The sequence below is a fragment of the Bufo bufo genome, chromosome 2 (genome assembly GCF_905171765.1).
Source record: "Bufo bufo chromosome 2, aBufBuf1.1, whole genome shotgun sequence".
NCBI classification, from domain to species: Eukaryota; Metazoa; Chordata; class Amphibia; order Anura; family Bufonidae; genus Bufo; species Bufo bufo.
The window spans coordinates 718,757,511-718,776,008 of record NC_053390.1 but is presented as its reverse complement, the minus strand read 5'-3'; the positions used below and the strand labels follow the sequence as shown (position 1 = coordinate 718,776,008).

The 18,498-nt window shown below is 41.8% G+C and overlaps 1 protein-coding gene across 2 annotated transcripts in view; it reads left to right on the top strand.

Moving 5' to 3' along the window:
* Positions 1 to 18,498, top strand: part of TUSC3 (tumor suppressor candidate 3) — a 357,616-nt gene that overhangs the window by 281,054 nt on the left and 58,064 nt on the right. For both annotated transcript variants that reach the window (XM_040418803.1, XM_040418804.1), the window contains exon 6: positions 3,404 to 3,493. In XM_040418803.1, coding sequence (XP_040274737.1) covers positions 3,404 to 3,493 — 90 coding nt within the window. The remainder of the gene's footprint in view (positions 1 to 3,403; positions 3,494 to 18,498) is intronic.

The window sequence follows — 18,498 nt, the reverse complement described above, 5'->3', positions numbered from 1 at the left end:
CTCTACAAGATTAGAACACTGCAGGTTTTTCTGCAAAGCCCAGATAACCCCTTTAATAAAACAGGACCTCCATCATTTAGCGAAAGAGAGAACTGGGTACAAAGAGCAGCTCTTTGTCTGTAGGACCTGGTCTATACATATAATTGTATGATTTCCCCTGTGGTGGCACTGCAGGATAATTGAACACTTGATACAAGGCTGCCAAATTACAGATGATTGCTGGAAGATCCAACAGAAAGAGGTGAAAGCCCAAAGTGGAGTACTCATGTATGCATCCTTCACAGAGTGTCATTTTTTGGCATTTTAACCCCTTAGTGACCAAGCCTGTTTGGGCCTTTATGACCAAGCGTTTTTCTTCCTTTTTTTTCATAGTCTCGTTCCAAGAGGTATAACTTTTTTATTTTTTCGTCTATATAGCTTTATGAGTGCTTGTTTTTTACTGGACAAGTTGTAGTTTTTAATGGCACCATTTTGGGGTACACATAACTTTCTGATTAACTTTTATTAACTCTTTCTGGGAGGGAGATGGGGAAAAATAGCAATACTGCTACAGCGTTTTTACATTATAAATTTTACGGCGTTCATTTTTCGGTACAAATAACATAAGATCTTTATTCTCTGGATCAGTACGATTGCAGTGATACTAAATACTATTTTTTTTACGTTTTACTACTTTTTTTTGCAATAAAGACCCATAACTTTTTTATTTTTTTTTCTATGGAGTTGTGTGAGGGCTTGATTTTTGAGGGACGACTTGTATTTTTCATTGGTATCATTTTGGAGTAAATGCTGCTTTTTGATCGCTTGTCGTTACGTTTTTTTCGGTGGAAACTAAGAATAAATGTGAAATTCTGTCTTTTTTTTTTTTTTTTTTTTACGGCGTTCACCATAGGGGATAATTTATGTCATATTTATGTAGTCCGGGTCGTTACGGATGCGGCAATACCAAACATATGGGGGATATTTTCTTTTTGCTATTTTTGTCATTGTAAAGCGTATTTTCAATGGAAAAAAAAGCATATTTTTTTATTTTATGGAATTTTTTTTATTTATATCTCTATAATGCATTACATTTCAATAGCAATGCTACTCAAACATTGATCAGCAGGCTGCGCCAGAGAGGCACAGCCTGCTGGAGATAACTGAAGACCGGCTCGGGGCCCTGATCGGAAGCAAGGTAAGCTTCCCAACACATCAGCACCCCGCGATCGCATTTTCGGGGTGCTGATGGAAGACAGAAGGAGTCCGCTCCCTCTGTCACCACTTTACATGCAGCGGGCGCCATTGTGCCTGGCATGTAACGGGTTAAACAGCCCGGATCGGCACTCCTGCCGGTCCGGGCTGTTAGAGCAGGGCCCTGACTCTCATGTGAGAGCCGGGTCCGCGCTGCACGGGGGAGCCGTGCAGCGCTTAGACTGGGCCGTCATAAAAATGCGGCGGCCCAGCCTAAGGCCCCTTAGTGACCGCCGTAAAAAGGCATATGGGTGGTCACTAAGGGGTTAAATTGCATGAAAACTGTATTTTAAAACATTTTTTTTTACTGTAACACGCTTTTTATGATGATGTATACTTTTTGGTGGAGTTCTTTATGTAGTAGAATTTTATCTTGCATTTTTTAAGTCCTATAAGGAGGCATATGGGTAAAATGCTAGAAAGAAGCACCATACCCCCAGAGCATGCTGTGTTTTATAAAAAAAAGGCACTGACCAAAAAAAGCCATAAAAAAAGTGACAAGCCAAAACACATTGTGCGTACTATGTTTAAAGGCTATGTACACCTCAATTAGCCTTTATTAAAAATATTGAGCTGTTCTGTCACAAAGGGTTAACTGTTTTTCTAGCTGTGTGACTGGTACATTCACTATCACTGTGCCTTCAACTAATAAACCTCACCTTTAAACTACTGAGCGGTCATAAACACTTATTTGAGCCACAATCTTATTAGTAAGATAAGAACTGAGCTATAATAAGGTCAGAGATAAGGAGTCTGTCTGCTCCTGATCTGACAGAAAATCTAAAGGGTGCCACTAGAGCATCTTAGCTCTGTATAGAAAAAAGGACTCCATATTTTTAATAAGACCAATTTAAAATAAATAATTTTTAGCTCAAAATGAGTACAATGCAATAATAAAAAATATCCCAAACGTGTACATAGCCTTTAAATATAGATTTTAACTACTGGCCACAGCATTTTCTGGCCAAGAAAAAAAACACCATGAAAATGTTATGAAAAATATCTCAAAAAGCGGTTCATAAAAGTGGCTTTAAAGTCATTCTCTCCGACTGAATTATTGATGACCTATTCTTAGGATAGGTCATCAATATCAGACAAGATGACCTCATAATGTTGGGAGCTCTACTCTAAAATTACTCATTTCTCTTAGTGCCAACAGTCTCTAAAAAAATTCAAGGAACGTAGGCTCCAGCTATATGTTGCACTTATTTAAGAGTATGTGAACCAAATGGAGACAACCACTCCTCCACATGCTTACCGCAAATGCAAAACACAATGTTATTCAGCGTCTCCTATAAAATGAAGAAAATGTGCAGGTGTGTGCTGCTGTGGCTGAAATACAAAAATAAAAGCAAACACAATGCAACAGCACTCCGCAAACACTGAATTACATAAATTATACATTTTATAAAATTATAAAGCTAATATACACCTTTGGGGGTATTTTTTTAAATATTGCATTGTACTCATTATGAGCTAAAAATAATTTATTTTACGTTGGTCTTTATTAAAAATATGGATTCCTTTTTTCTGTACAGAGCTGAGATGCTCTAGTAGCGTCCTTTTGATTTTCTGTCTTTTCCATCAGACCAGGAGCAGACGGACTCCTTATCTCTGCTTATAAGCACTCATTAGCTCAGTTCTTATCTTACTGATAAGAACGTGGCTTGAATTATATAATATATACATTTTATTATGGTTATACTTTAACCACCCAGGCTGGTTTTAATTACAGCAGTATATAGCTGGATTCTTCTTTCGCTGATTTAATTTAAGGCCTATTGGCACAAGGAGAGGAGAATCATATTAGAGTAACACCTTGCTGTGATAGATGGCCACACATGATTTTGATCAAAAAGTACCTCATATTTATTTATATAATAATGATAGCATTCATTCATATATTTTATGTTTGCAGAATGTTATTGCATTGTGTTTGGTTTTGCTTTTGTAGTATTTTCAGGCACAGCAACATTCACCTGCGCATTCACTTCATTTTATAGGATGTATTAACTAACTCCGTGTGTTGTTTTTGTAGTAAATAAATTCTAAGACTTATTCTTTTTTAATTCCAAATTGCCCATATACTGAAAAATGATGTTGTGTAACTGTATTATGTATACTGAAACAGTTATTTGTATTAATTAACTTGTTTTCATTTTTATTTTAGTGTGTTGTGTTTGCAATGACATCTGGACAAATGTGGAATCATATACGTGGACCCCCATATGCGCATAAAAATCCACAGAATGGCCAAGTGGTAAGTATATTGTATATTTTAAACTATTCTTATATGTTTTGTAGATTTAAATGACATCTGTCAGCAGGTTTGTGCTCTTGGCAGCTGAAGGCATCAGTGTTGGTCCTTTGTTCATATGTTCCCTCATTGCTGAGGAAAATGATGTTTTAACATATGTGAACGAACCTCTCGGAGCAACGGGGGCGTTGCCATTACTCCAGCTCTGTCTGCAACTGTTGTGCCCTTTGATTGACAGAGCCAGGTGTGATGACGTTTTCCCTGCTTGGCCCTGTTAATCAAAGTGGAGAGGGTAGGCCGTTTCAGAGAGTGCAGAGCCTCTAGGTGTAATGGCAACACCCTTGTTGCTCCTAGAAGCTCATTTGCATACATTAAAACATCATTTTTTTTCTCACTAATGCAGACACATTTGAACATGGGACCAACACAGATGCCTTCAGTTGCCAAGTGCAACAGGTCAGCCAGTGTCATAGGTACAAATCTGCTGACAGATGCCATTTGAGTGGTTTTGTTGATCTGCGGTAATGGGTTTATTTTTGTAACATTTAAGGGAAATAAGGTTACTTTTGGAATAAACTTACTGTATCTCTACCATGTGTAGAAATCTAATTACTAGAAAATGTAACCTCCTTTGTACCAAAAAAATAAAAGCAATTTCTGTACAATGATATTTTTCACTTTCCTAGTGAAGAATTTTACCCTACCCCTTTGAAGGACTGAAGATGGGTAGGTTTTCAGGCAACTGTTTTGATAGGTCATAAGACAACCTTTCTGTTCTGGTCAGAAGTTAAAACTAGGCAAAACAAAAACTTGTATTTTTGCCTCTTCCATTTAGGCTAGGGATACACAACGACATTTGTCGTAGCAATGGCGCGCAACATTTTTTGTAATGATAGTCAATGGTGTCGCACTGTGACATGCTGCAACTTAACACAAATATCCATCCGAGTTGGATTTTTGCATCAGTCGCAGCATGTTGCAGTGCGACACCATTGACTATCGTTGCCGAAAATGTTGTGCGACACGTCGCAGTATACTTCTATTTGCGCTACAAATATCGTCATGTAACCATTCTCTTAGATGTGGATATACATTTACAGTGGGGAAAATAAGTATTTCACACACTGACGATTTTGCTAGTTTTTCCACCTACAAAGAATGGAGAGGTCTATATTTTTTATCATAGTACCCTTCAACTGTGAGAGACTGAATCTAAAAAAAAAAAAAAAATACTGAAAATCACATTGTACGGTTTGTAAATAATTAATTGATTTTCATTTTATTGCATAAAATAAGTATTTGATAAAATAATAAAACAGAACGTAATATTTGGTGCAGAAACCTTTGCAATTACAGAGGTCAGACGTTTCCTGTAGTTCTTGACCAAGTTTGCACACACTGCAGCAGGGATTTTGTCCCACTCCTCCATACAGATCTTCTCCAGATCTCTCAGGTGTTGGGGATGTTATTTGGCTACATTGAGTTTCAGCTCTCTCCAAAGATTTTCGATTGGGTTCAGGTCTGGAGACTGGCTAGGCCACTCCAGGACCTTGAAATGCATCTTACGGAGCCACTCCTTAGTTGCCATGGCTGTATGTTTTGGGTCATTGTCAAGACCCATCCATGACTCATCTTTAATGCTGTTACTGAGGGAAGGAGGTTGTTGGCCAAAATCTCGCAATACATGGCCCCATCCATCCTCCCTTCAATACGGTGCAGTCGTCCTGTCCCCTTTGCAGAAAAGGTTCCCCAAAGTCCCCATTCTTCACGGTTGGGACGGTGTTGGGGTTGTACTTATCCTTTTTCTTCCTCCAAACAGGAGTGTAGTTGATGCCAAAAAGTTCTATTTTGGTCTCATCTGAACACATGACCTTCTCCCATGCCTCCTCTGGGTCATCCAGATGGTAATTGGCGAACTTCAAATGGGCCTGGACATGTGCTGGCGTGAGCAGGGGGGCCTTTCGTCTCCTGCAGAATTATAATCCGTGATGGCGTAGTGTGTTACTAACGGTAATCTTTGAGACTGTGGTCCCAGCTCTCTTCAGTTTATTGACCAGGACCTCCCGTGTAGTTCTGGGCTGATTCCTGACCTTTCTCAGAACCATCCTTACCCCATTAGGTGAGATCTTGCATGGAGCCCCAGACTGAGGAAGATTGACAGTCATCTTGTGTTTCTTCCATTTTCTAATAATTGTGCCAACAGTTGTTGCCTTCTCACCAAGCTGCTTGCCTGTTGTCCTGTAGCCCACCCCAGCCTTGTGCAGGTCTACAATTTTGGCCCTGGTGTCCTTAGACAGCTCTTTGGTCGTGGCCATGGTGGAGAGGTTGGAGTGTAATTGAGTGTGTGGACAGGTGTTTTTTTATACAGGTAACGAGTTCAAACAGGTGCAATAAATACAGGTAATGAGTGCAGAGTAGGAGGGCTTCTTAAAGAAAAACTAAGGCCTCTTTCACACGGGCGAGATTTCCGCGCGGGTGCAATGCGTGAGGTGAACGCATTGCACCAGCACTGAATCTGGACCCATTCATTTCTATGCGGCTGCGCACATGAGTGGTGATTTTTAACGCATCACTTTTGCGTTAAGTGAAAATCGCAGCATGTTCTATATTGTGCGTTATTCACGCAACGCAGGCCCCATAGAAGTGAATGGGGCTGCGTGAAAATCGCAAGCATCCCCAAGCAAATGCGGTTGCTAGGAGACTATTGGGATGGGGACCCGATCTTTATTATTTTCCCTTATAACATGGTTATAAGGGAAAATAATAGCATTCTGAATACAGAATGCATAGTAAAATAGGGCTGGAGGGGTTAAAAATAAAAATAAAAAATTTAACTCTTAATCCACTTGTTTGCGCAGCCGGCATCTCTTCTGTCTTATTCTTTGAGGAATAGGACCTTTGATGACATCACTAAGCTCTTCACATGGTCCGTCACATGATCCATCACCATGGTAAAAGATCATGTGATGGACCATGTGATGAGTGCAGTGACGTCATCAAAGGTCATATTCCTCAAAGAAGACAGAAGAGATGCCGGCTGCGCGAACAAGTGGATTAAGGTGAGTTAAATTTTTATTTGAATTTTTTATTTAACCCCTCCAGCCCTATTTTCCTATGCATTCTGTATTCAGAATGCTATTATTTTCCCTTATAACCATGTTATAAGGGAAAATAATACAATCTACACAACCTTGAACCCAAACCTGAACTTCTGTGAAGAAGTTTGGGTCTGGGTACCACATTCAGTTTTTTATCACGCGCATGCAAAACACATTGCACCCGCGCGATAAAAACTGAACAACGGAACTCAATCGCAGTCAAGACTGACTGCAATTGGGTACCTATTCGTGCGGGTTTGCCGCAACGTATCCAGACCTTATACGGACACGCTCGTGTGAAAGAGGCCTAACATGTCTGTGACAGCCAGAATTCTTGCTGGTTGGTAGGTGATCAAACACTTATTCCATGCATAAAATGCAAATTAATTATTTCAAAATCATACAATGTGATTTTCTGGATTTTTTTTTAGATTCTGTCTCTCACAGTTGAAGTGTACCTGCAATAAAAATTACAGACCTCTCCTTTCTTTGTAGGTGGTAAAATTTGCAAAATTGCTAGTGTATCAAATACAGTATGTCTTGACTTTCTTACTTTTCGAAATAAACATTGTTCTTACTCTAGGTGTAGTTGTTATTGGCCATGCAGGCTCTCATTGTGGCCTGGTCTTTTTCTTATGGAGTCAAGAACACTTAGCTTAGCTGAGGATAGAGAAGCTTGTTGTTCTTTTGTTGCTCTTCTGGGAAACTTTTTAGATGAGTTATTGCTTTTACCCTTGGAAGATGTACAATCTACCATTGTAGCAAGACTTCTCAATTAAAGGGGTTGTCCACTTTTATATTGATGACCTGTCCTTACGACATTACTTCTCCAGTATAATACTTTACCTAATTGAAGTCTTCATCTGTATTCTGGAAAAAAAAATCCCAAAATGCTATAAAAAAAAAAAACACTGCCACCTCTTCTATCCCGAGTCGATCCAGCACAGAAGCTACAGTGATCCCTCCTGTCTGTGCTTACAAGTCATAGTCACATGATTGCTGCAGCCAATCAGTGGTCTCATCTGTCATATGCTGTACTACCTGCATTATGTCTCACCTTGTTGAGCGGTTATGCCAGTAGTATGGCATATGACCAGTGAACAGTGGCGTGCCTAATACTTTAAAAAAATTGTACCCCCTCACAGTAGTATTGCAGTAACAGGTTATCTAAATGATGCATAATAAAATAGCTTGTGAGGTAGAACATACACCCTACATCCAGTGATAATGCATGGGTCTGAATCCTTCTATGTTATAGTCTAAAATCCTTACTATAGCTAGGCCTCTTTAACATGGGCGTCGCGTGTGAGGGCTGGATAGGTTGCGGGTGCGCGATTTTTGCGCGCGAGTGCAAAGTGTTTTAATGCATTTTGCACGCGAGTGAGAAAAATCGGCATGTTAGGTACCCAGAACCGAACCCGGACCTTTTCACAGAAGTTCGGGATTGGGTTAGGTGTTCTGTAGATTTTATTATTTTCCCTTATAACATGGTTATAAGGGAAAATAATAGCATTCTTAATACATAATGCTTAGTAAAATGTCCATTGAGGGGTTAAAAATGATAACTTGGTCGCGTAGCGGATCTCCTCTTCTTTCTTCAGGACCTGGGTAAAGGACCTTTGATGACGTCACTGCGCTCATCACATGGTCCATCCCTAATTTACTTAGCATTCTGTATTAAGAATACTATTATTTTCCCTTATAACCATGTTATAAGGGAAAAAAATAAAGATCGGGTCCCCATCCCGATCGTCTCCTAGCAACCATGCGTGAAAATCCCACCACATCCGCATTTGCTTGCAGATGCTTGCGATTTTCACGCAGCCCCATTCATTTCTATGGGGCCTGCGTTGCGTGAAAAACGCACAAAAAAGAGCATGCTGCGATTTTCACGCAACGCGCAAGTGATGCGTGAAAATCACCGCTCATGTGCACAGCCCCATAGAAATGAATGGGTCCGGATTAACGCCTTGCACCCGCGTGGAAAACTTGCCCGTGTGAAAGAGGCCCTAGAAGTTCACATAAAGAATCATAAAAACTTATTTACTGTATTAATGGGGTTTAGAAGGAGGCTTTAGAACTGAGAAATCTCAAATATATGATTCAAAAGATTAGAGTTCCATGTAAAATGTCCTTTATGCATAGAAAGCTATTCCACGCTAGGAAGATTAACATTCAGATTTAAAAGAAGTCCTTGTTTTTATCCACTGGCTGTCTATCCACGTCCTATCACTGCAGATCTCTAGTCCAGTACGGTCTCTTTCGTCTGTCTCCTGCTTCCTGTCAGCTTATCGTATCACTGCATGAAATCCCTGAAGTTCATTTCCAGGCGTCTGAAGTGAATAATTAATTTGTCCTGTCCTTAAAGGGTTCCGAACAATGATAAGGCCTGTCATAAACATGTCTTACAAACTTTTCTGATGTGGAGTTTTACATCCATCGCCTGCCATTGTGCATTACTGCCTCATAAATCACACATTTTATTTATTTATACCGTATTTTACAGAAGAAACACTTTGAGAAATGTTCTTATTTCCAAGCATGTTCCATGCACATAATATATGTAGCTCTGTTTTTCACTTCCATTACTGAGTATTAAAGATTGAATTTGCTCAGCCATATTTGATGCCTTTTCTGTTTTTTATGGGACATGAAATAGTGTAAGTGTGGGCCTCTCAGTATTCACGTATGAGGGGCTATATATTGTGCAGCACTATATCAAAGCCTATTAACACATGTCTTTTTGAGTTAAAAGCTAGGTACACTTTTAGAGACAATTTTATATGATTGTATTTTACTCATTTGGGGCTAAAAATTATTTTTTCAATTGGTCTTTATTAAAAATATTGAGCCGTTCTGTCACAAAGGGTTAATTTTTTTTCTAGCTGTGTGCATCCTACTTTCACTTTCAAGTTGTGCAGGTCATCTAATAACCCTTATCTCAAAATTACTAAGAGGTTATAAATAGGGATGAGCGAACCAGAACTTTACAGGTTCGGGTGGTGTAGGAATTCCGTTATGAATTCCGTTATAACTGAATTTGTAGACGAAATGCAAAACGGAAGCCTTTAAGGGGCATTCTGTTTTGATCCGTCCTAATAGAAGTCTGTGGCCAAGCATAACAGATCTGTCTGATTTCCGTTATGCTTGGCTATAGACTTCTATTAGGACGGATCAAAATAGAATGCCTCTTAAAGGCTTCCGTTTTGCATTCCGTCTATGAATTCCGTTATAATGGAATCCATAAAGGAATTCCTACACCACCCAAACCTGAACCTGTAAAGTTCAGGTTCGCTCATCCCTAGTCATAAACACTTAAGGCTGTATTACACTGGCTGATATTTTGGCCGATAATCGCTAACGAGCATTTGCATGAACATCTTGTAGTGTAATGCTGCCGCCAATTGCCTGATGAATGAGCAACGCTTATTAATCGGGCAATTCTGATTTGTAAGCAATCTGTCACCGGCAAACCAGTAGACAGCATGGGGAAGAGCGATGGCATAGCGATCGCTTCTCCGCATGCTGCGGAGGAGATTGCTGCATGTGATAGCAGCAGTCTTCTCCGCTGGCTAGCAAGCGATTGCCGGAAGAGAACGCTTACCTCCCGACAATCACTTGCTGATCTGCCTATCCAATACAGCTTTTATTTAAGCCACATTCTTATAAGAAGATAAGAATTTGAGCTTTGATGAGTGTTTATAAGGTAAGATATCAGAGATGAGGAGCCGTCATCTGACCTGCCTGGCGGAACAGAGAGAAAATTCAGATCCTGCTAGTAGAGCATCTCAGCTCTGTACAGAGAAAAGGACTCCATATTTTTTAATAAAGACCTCCGAAAATCTGGTCTGGATAGGGTGGTGGTCTCCTCAAAGATGTGATCTTCGGTAGAGGTTTCACTGTCACTGGTGCCAATAAAACATTTGTAACATTACACAATATCAAATCATGAAATCATATACAGTAAACAAGATTTGTTAAATGAGTATTCTGGTTCCACCATGTTTTATCCTATCCACAGGATAGTGGATACCTATTAGATTAGTTGGGATCCGGCCAATGGAACCACCACCATTCACAGGAATTGGGGCTCTAACTGAGCGTTGCTAGGGAGTGTCAGTATTCAGTCTGTAGAAGACGCGTGTGTGTAACATGCAGAGGCTTTCAACCTGCCTCTTGTCATTACCCCTGTCCTTGACTATGAACATGTTCCCTATCACTGCCCATCACCTGTCTATCTGATTTGTTACACAGAGATGTTTTTAGTAATGCTTAGTTGGAGCTTTACTAAAAAATACTCTTTAAAAAATGTATTTAAAGTCTGCCATTTTGGTGTAAAGGATACCTATCACTTGCGCCCCATTCAGACAAACGTATGTTCCCATGATGCAGACCACAAACAGTGGGTCTGCAGTACACTGGCACCAGCCGTGTGAAATCCTTGCAGCGGTGCCGAACATATGGCAAAATATAGAACATGCCCTATCTTTTGTGGTGCGGAGGCACAGACCCGGGAGCCCGTTGAAGGGCTTCTGAGTGTTTCAGTGGGCTTCTTTTGTTGTGTACTGAGGAACGCAGACCCATTCAAGTCAATGGGTTCGCACCGCAGCATGGAGTTAACACCGCCAGTGCCCGTGTATTGCATACCTGCTGTTTGTGGTCTGCAACACATGCACGTAGGCCATACATTCGTCTGGATGGGGCTTTAAACAAACTTCAGCCCCTCGTCTTGAGCTGCGTTGACATCTCTAGTGAATGTTTCCTGCAGGCTGTTCCAGCAGAAAACAGCCTGCCGGCGTTCCCTTGGTCTGGCATTGCTGGATTCAACAGATCACTGCCAGATCCCTATTGACTATAATTGTCAAGTGATCCGTCTGCTTTCCGGCATAAATTCTGAGTTTCAGACGGAAAAATACTGCTGCATGCAGCGGGTTTTGTCCATCCAACAGCTGGCATTTATCCCGGAACAGGCTGTCGGGTCATCAATAACGGAGATGTGAACACGGCCTTCGTGATCAGTGGGAGTCTCAGTACATTTGTATGATATATTTTCTTTCCACTTTATTGTATTCTTTTGATCTATAGAAGTTTTTATTGTACCTGCACAATATTCAGTATGCGTTATGCTGTCGGAGTGGGGGGTCTCTCATATATTTTACTTGAGATCCCCTTGATTTGTTGTGTATATTTATAATTGGTTGTAATGACTGTCCAATAAAGCTATTATCCATTATTATACCGTGTGCATTGGTTTTGACATGTACTTTTCTTTGGTCTTGCAATTTTACATATGGCTACCAACTGTATTATTAGTATTGTTGGTGGTGCCCATCTCCTCTCTTATATATATGGCATGGTGTAAATGCACCTTTACTTTTCCCTCCTAAACTGGAAAGACTGATTGTGAGCTCATTATAGAATCCGGTGACATACTGCTCGTAGAAGTCAATGAAGACATGAGAACACCGGTGCCATTACTGCTGCTAGCAGACCCCACTGAGTAAGAGAAGTTCCTTCAGCCTTTCGGGGGTTGTAGTGTTAAAGTAGATCTGTGGAGGTGCAGAATATTACATATTGAGCTTTTGTACCTTTTTAGTGAATAAATGTTACTCTTCAAGCATCTAGATTGGTTCTGATCCTTTCATGAACGTATATTAATAAGGTAAGGAGAGTTCTGCTTGGTCTTTTGATTTTTACTCTACATCACTGCTGGTTTTAAGATTCCATTGGGAATATCAAGAAATGGATTCAAAGCAGATCATTTTATTTTAAGTAATTGATTTTGCAGCATGGTTTTTGGAATTCATGATATTCTTTATCTTGGCTTCATTAACTGAGAAACACATTGTATTGCTTGTGTTATGTTATCAGACCATATAATTAGACATGGAAATATGACTTTTATTGTTATTAATTGTAAATTTCCCATGATATTCGGGAGTTTGTGGCTCAGAAATGTGGCTCAGCTTGTCTAGCAGTTATTCAGTGCTACAATGTTATTGTGTTAGCAACTCCAATGAGATTGAACTCTATGAACTTAGTTCTTCAAGGCAACCACTGCCATGCGTCTTAGTAGTAAACACATGCAAATGCTATAACCCAGGTTTGAAATCCCAACTTTAAAGATATTAGGACTGTTTTGTCCTTAAAGGGGTTGTCTCACTTCAGCAACTGGCATTTATCATATAGAGCAGGGATGCTCAACCTGCAGCCCTCCAGCTGTTGTAAAACTACAACTCCCACAATGCCTTTCTGTAGGATGATAGCTGTAGGCCGTGAGGGAATGATGGGAGTTGTAGTTGTGCAACAGCTGGTTGAGCATGCCTGATGTACAGAAAGCTAATACAAGACACTTACTAATGTATTGTGATTGTCCATGTTGCCTCCTTTGCTGGCTGGATTAATTTTTCCATCACAGTATACACTGCTCGTATCCAGGGCGTATGACCACCCTGCAATCCAGCAGCGGTGGCCGTGCTTGTACACTGTAGGAAAAATGACTGGCTTCTCTGGTGACCGGGACCTCAGGAGTGTGAATAGGCCAGCGCCTTTTCCTGTAGTGTGCAAGCACGGCCATCGCTGCTGGGTTACAGGGTGGTCATAACCATGGAAACGAGCAGTGTATAATGTGATGGAAAAATGAATCCAGCCAGCAAAGGAGGCCAAAAAATGTTGAAGTGACACAACACCTTTAAAGGGGTTATCCAATCCTATAAAAATCCCCCCAATATGCCGGGCCCCCCACACTGAATATACTTACATGGGTTGCCGCTCCTGGTCCCGCTTCTCCCCGTGCGTGGATGAAAGCATCTGGTGTTGGGGGGGAGCAGCCAATGGCAGGTAGGGACGGGGATGAGCCTCCATAGCCTCCCTGGCAAATTGCGGATCCGCAAAACATGGATATCGGCCCGCGTGTGTTTCGCAATTTGCGGACCGCACATGGCTGCCACTCTCATAGAAAATGCCTATTCTTGTCCACTATTTTTTGCGGGGCACACGTGTGCTGTCTGCATCTTTTGCGACCCCATTGAAATAAATGTGTCCACACCCATTCCGCAAAACGGGTGCGGAACAAAACATATGGCCGTCTGAATGAGCCCTAAGTCTGTACATATACTTACGGAAAAATCAAAGGATTCCAGCTCTCCTTAATAAAAATGCTTTATTAGACTTCCATAAAATCCGACATCAAATAGGACACTTTGCTGTGACGCGTTTCGGGCTATAACATCTTAGCACTTCATTAAGACAAACAAATATACTAAAAACCTCCATTTTATACACAGATACAGGACAGGCCCACCTGATTGAATAATTTCCATCACCTGGAATCAGCACCTGGTGACTAATAAACCTTGGCAAAGGGGAAGAAATTCAATCAGGTGCAACGGAACATCAATGCATGTGAAAAATCATATTATTTATATTGTAGGGTTAAGTCATGTTTTCTATTCAAATCCTTAGGTATACATGTTCCAAGATTAAACATCCAGTATGTCTTTCTACTATAAAGTTTTTGTCTCTCCCTCTGACTGGTGTAGTGACTTTTTCGATGCCTTGCACCAAAAACGCAGAGGTATCACCCTTGTGGACTATCGCAAAATGTGATGTGGCTGCTGAGACATTGCGCATTGAAACATGCGGGATGTCACTAAGATGTTTACGAATTCTGACTTTAAGCTGGTTTATGGTACATCCCACATATTGCAACGTGCAGGTTTGACAAGTAATGACATACACAACATATTCTGTATTGCAATTAATATATTGTCGCAATTCATGTGTACTGCCATTTGATGTGGATGCAATATTTTTTCTAACCGACATGTGTAAGCAGCAAATACATCTCTTGCTTCCACATCTAAAGTTCCCCTTTGTAGTAAGCCACACTGGTTCACAAATCGCGTTCTCCAAAAATAAGCTAGGACTTACTTTTTGTCCAATAGTTGGCGCTTTTTTCGCTATGCACTTAAAGCCTGCCTCTGCAATGTCTCCCCAACCTTCATCAAAACCTATCACCGGAAAATGTTTGCGCAATATGTTGCAGATACGGGGGTACTCGGTACTATAATTCGTAACGAAAGTCACAGGATCGCTTAAATTTCGAACACGAGATCGATCATATTTTCTTTTCTTCGATTTTTTCCAATCTATTTGCTTCGTGTTCTTAGCTCGAGCGAATACAAGTGAATCTCTGTCCATAACAATCGCATGTTCTCTCGCCCTGAGAACGTTTTCCATCGAATATCTCCTAATCTGCAACCTTGCTGAAATGTTAGAGGCTTCGTCCAAAAACAGATTCAAAGTGGAGCAGTTACGTCGAGCCCTCAACATTTCCCCTCTGGGAATGTTCTTGGCTACATGAGGGGGATGGCAGGATGCATGGAGCAGGGTATTACCCGCAGTGGTTTTACGATGCGTGCAAGTACAAACTTTTTGATTCCCTCGATCACCCCACAATAAAAGGTACAAAAATACAATCGAAAAAGAATCACTGACCATAGTGAGTTTGATGGAGGGAATACAGTTGTTTAAGTACTCCACAAATAATATCAAATCTTTTGCATCACCCTGCCATACCCATAACATGCCATCAATAAAGCGCCCATACCATTTCATGGACATCAAGTATGGGTTACTGTCCGAAAACAAAAAACTAATTTCCCACCAGGCCATAAATACATTGGCCACCGAAGGTGAAACTTTTGTACCCATTGAAACTCCGGATATTTGTAAATAATAAAAACCATTAAACATACTGTCTTATCAGACAGTGTTGAGGGTGGAGCAGTGTCGGACTGGTGTTTCGGGGGCCCACCAGTGAAATTATATTCTGGGTGCCCACTGTAAACCTACATGGAAATACTACTTGCTCACACAGCAGCTGGCAGCAGCATCACGCTCAAGATGATTATGGGGCCCCATAATCTATCCAATATTTAATATGAACATAGACTGGGTGAGATGCTGTACACTGCTTATCTATATGTAGTGCAATCAGTGCCATGTGGCACTTGTGCAGAGGGTGGGAAATAGGGGCTCACCTTGCTCAGGGCCCACCAGGGGGGATTCACTTGTTCTCCTGTGGGACAGTCCAAGCTTGAGGTGGAGTAGAAATGCCACCTGCGCAGTAGCATTCAAAAAGTCGCAGATGGTGGGTTTGTGACTTTGTACGCCAGTTTTTGGCATATGGGGTCATAGCAAATCACCCACTCTGTCTTCTTGTATTAACTGTGTGGCATCTGTTACGGAAACCATGAATTGGTCTCCTTCACTTTGTGCAGTGTTGAGTTTGAAAGCAAAGATTTCGATATGTGCTCATAATTACATTTGACGTTCAACATTCATTTATCATGTTTTACAGATGTCTTATTAATTAAGAACTTCTTATTTCAAACAACATTGAAATGGAAACTATTAATTATTAGATGCCCCGTAGTCATTTCAGAAATTAGATTTTTTTTTTTATGGACTTGTTGCTTTTCTAGTTTATAACAATTTATATTTTACAAAATTCACATGTTCCATTTTGTATTAAAGTGATAGGGTATCACTACAATGGACAGTGATTCACTTGACCTATCCCTTGTCAGATCGGCACAGAACAGGGTAAACAGCTGCGACAGACCCAGCGGCAGCAGGAGAAGATTAAAGAGTTCTAGAAGCAAATAGATTATTTTATTATTATTATTGTGCACCAGCATAAGGAATGGTGTCCTTACTTGGGGTTTATCTCCACCACACTCCTCAAAATTCATTATGCAACAAAGTCCAAAGTATGGCCCAGCTGAAGTGTTACAAGTGCACAGAAGCATGGAAAAGCGATATTTCAGCAAGCGCGCCTTCTCCAAGCTGCGTCAAAGAGCTTGAAGAAGACCTCCATGCCAAAACATTGCTGTTTTACATGTATAGATGAATGGAGAATTTTGCTGTAGATAATATACCGTATTTTTCCAACTATAAGACACACTTTTTCCCCAAAAAAGTGAGGGAAAAATGGCAGTGCATCATATAGTTTAAATGCTAATTGTTGCTTCTATTATGGGAGGCTCGGGGAGGGAAGCGCTGCGCAGTACTCCTTGTCTTCTTCCGGGCCTCCCTCTGCACTGTGTCCTGACGATGTACAGTGCCCAGACGTAGTTCACATAGGTGCGTACTATGACCTGACGCTATGCGACATCAGGTCACAGTGCAGTGCGGGCCGGAAGAAGACCAGGGAGTGATGAGCGAGTGATAGCGCTGTCTGGAGCAAGCAAGTTTTTTTTTTTTTTTTTAACATCTGATCTGGGGTCTGATGGGGGTCTGTTCTGGGGCTGATGGGGTCTGATCTGAGGTCTGATGGGGGTCTGATCTGAGGTCTGGAGTCTGATAAATGACAGTTACCTTCCTTCGTCAATATCTTTATTCCCTCTCTGGGTAGCCTGGAGATACTGTAATCTTTTCCCTTGTATGGGCTGGTACATGGAACTAAATATGGAGTTTGGATAACTCACAAAAATGGCTGCTGAGGTTCAGCTTGTCCTCAGACATGACACACTGATCTTCTTCTTCCTGCACTGTGCACTGAGTGTGTAGGACGGAGTCAGCCCTGGGAGGCCTGTTAGAACCTCCCCTTCTCTATGCAACTTTATGAGAACACATTTACAAGCAAAATTTACATGAAACACAATCGCAACATTAATCTGTGTGTTTCTGTCGGGATTCGAACCCGTGACCAGCCACATCCCAGGCGGTAGCCCTGCTTACTAGGCTACCGTCCTCTCTGGACATTCCTCCCTGAAGCCTATTAGTTAATCTCAGTCTTGCCAAGCCTTGCTCTTTACCCTTGATTCCCCACACCTGGTACTTCCCTATATAAGTCCAGCCCCTTGCACTCCAGTTTGCTCATTATTGAGCTCCTGAGCCTTGATCAAGCTTCTCCTCATCTGCTGCTCTTGCTACTGCTGGAAGTCCACTGCTGACCAGGAATTGCCTACCGACTACTCTTCTGCTTTATCCCTTCCTACTGAACTGCCTCCACCGTTGCCATCCGGATTGTCTGACCACGCTTACTGCCGCCTGCCCTGACCCACCGCCTGCCTACCGACTACGCCTCTGCCAGACTTCCTGCACCTACTACCTGCCTGCGGTCCTTGCCACTGGGCTCCACTCCTACCCCCAGCAAGCAAGCAGACTCAGGTGAGCCTGTAGGACTGTTACAGAATAATCAGCCGCACTATGGAGTCCGCAATGGCCACTCTGCGTAAGCAGGTCTCCGAACTTCAAGAATTTGGTACTACATATCAGGAGAAATTTGCCCAGCTCCAAGGCGTAGTCCAAAGCCAGCAAAGGGAGATTATTGAACTACAGAGGCAACACCTGGACGTCCGCGGCGCGGCCGCAGACACCCGCATGCCACTCCCATCAAGATTCGGCGGCGACAGACGCCAGTATCGGGGGTTTCTAAACCAATGCCGCATCTATTTTCAGATGTACCCGGCCCCCTTCACCACCGAGAAAAAGAAGGTGCTATTCATGGTCAATCTCCTGACGGAAGAAGCATTAGCATGGGCATCACCTTACGTGGAGACTAACAGTCAGCTCCTGGACAACCTAAACAACTTCATCACCGCCATGAGCCAAGTCTTCGACGACCCCAACCGCTGTGCGACAGCTGAGGCGCGACTACATGGTCTGCGGCAAGGGAGACGCTCCGTCGCCGAATACACCGCCGAGTTTCGCCGTTGGGTCACGGACACCACCTGGAACCCAGCGGCACAGAGGAGCCAATTCCGGCGAGGCCTGTCAGAATTAATAAAGGACGAACTCGCCAGAGTTGAGGCCCCGGACGATCTGGATGACTTCATTCAGTTATGCATCCGGATAGATCAAAGACTCTCCGAGAGGAAGAAAGAAAGACTCTGGTCCTCG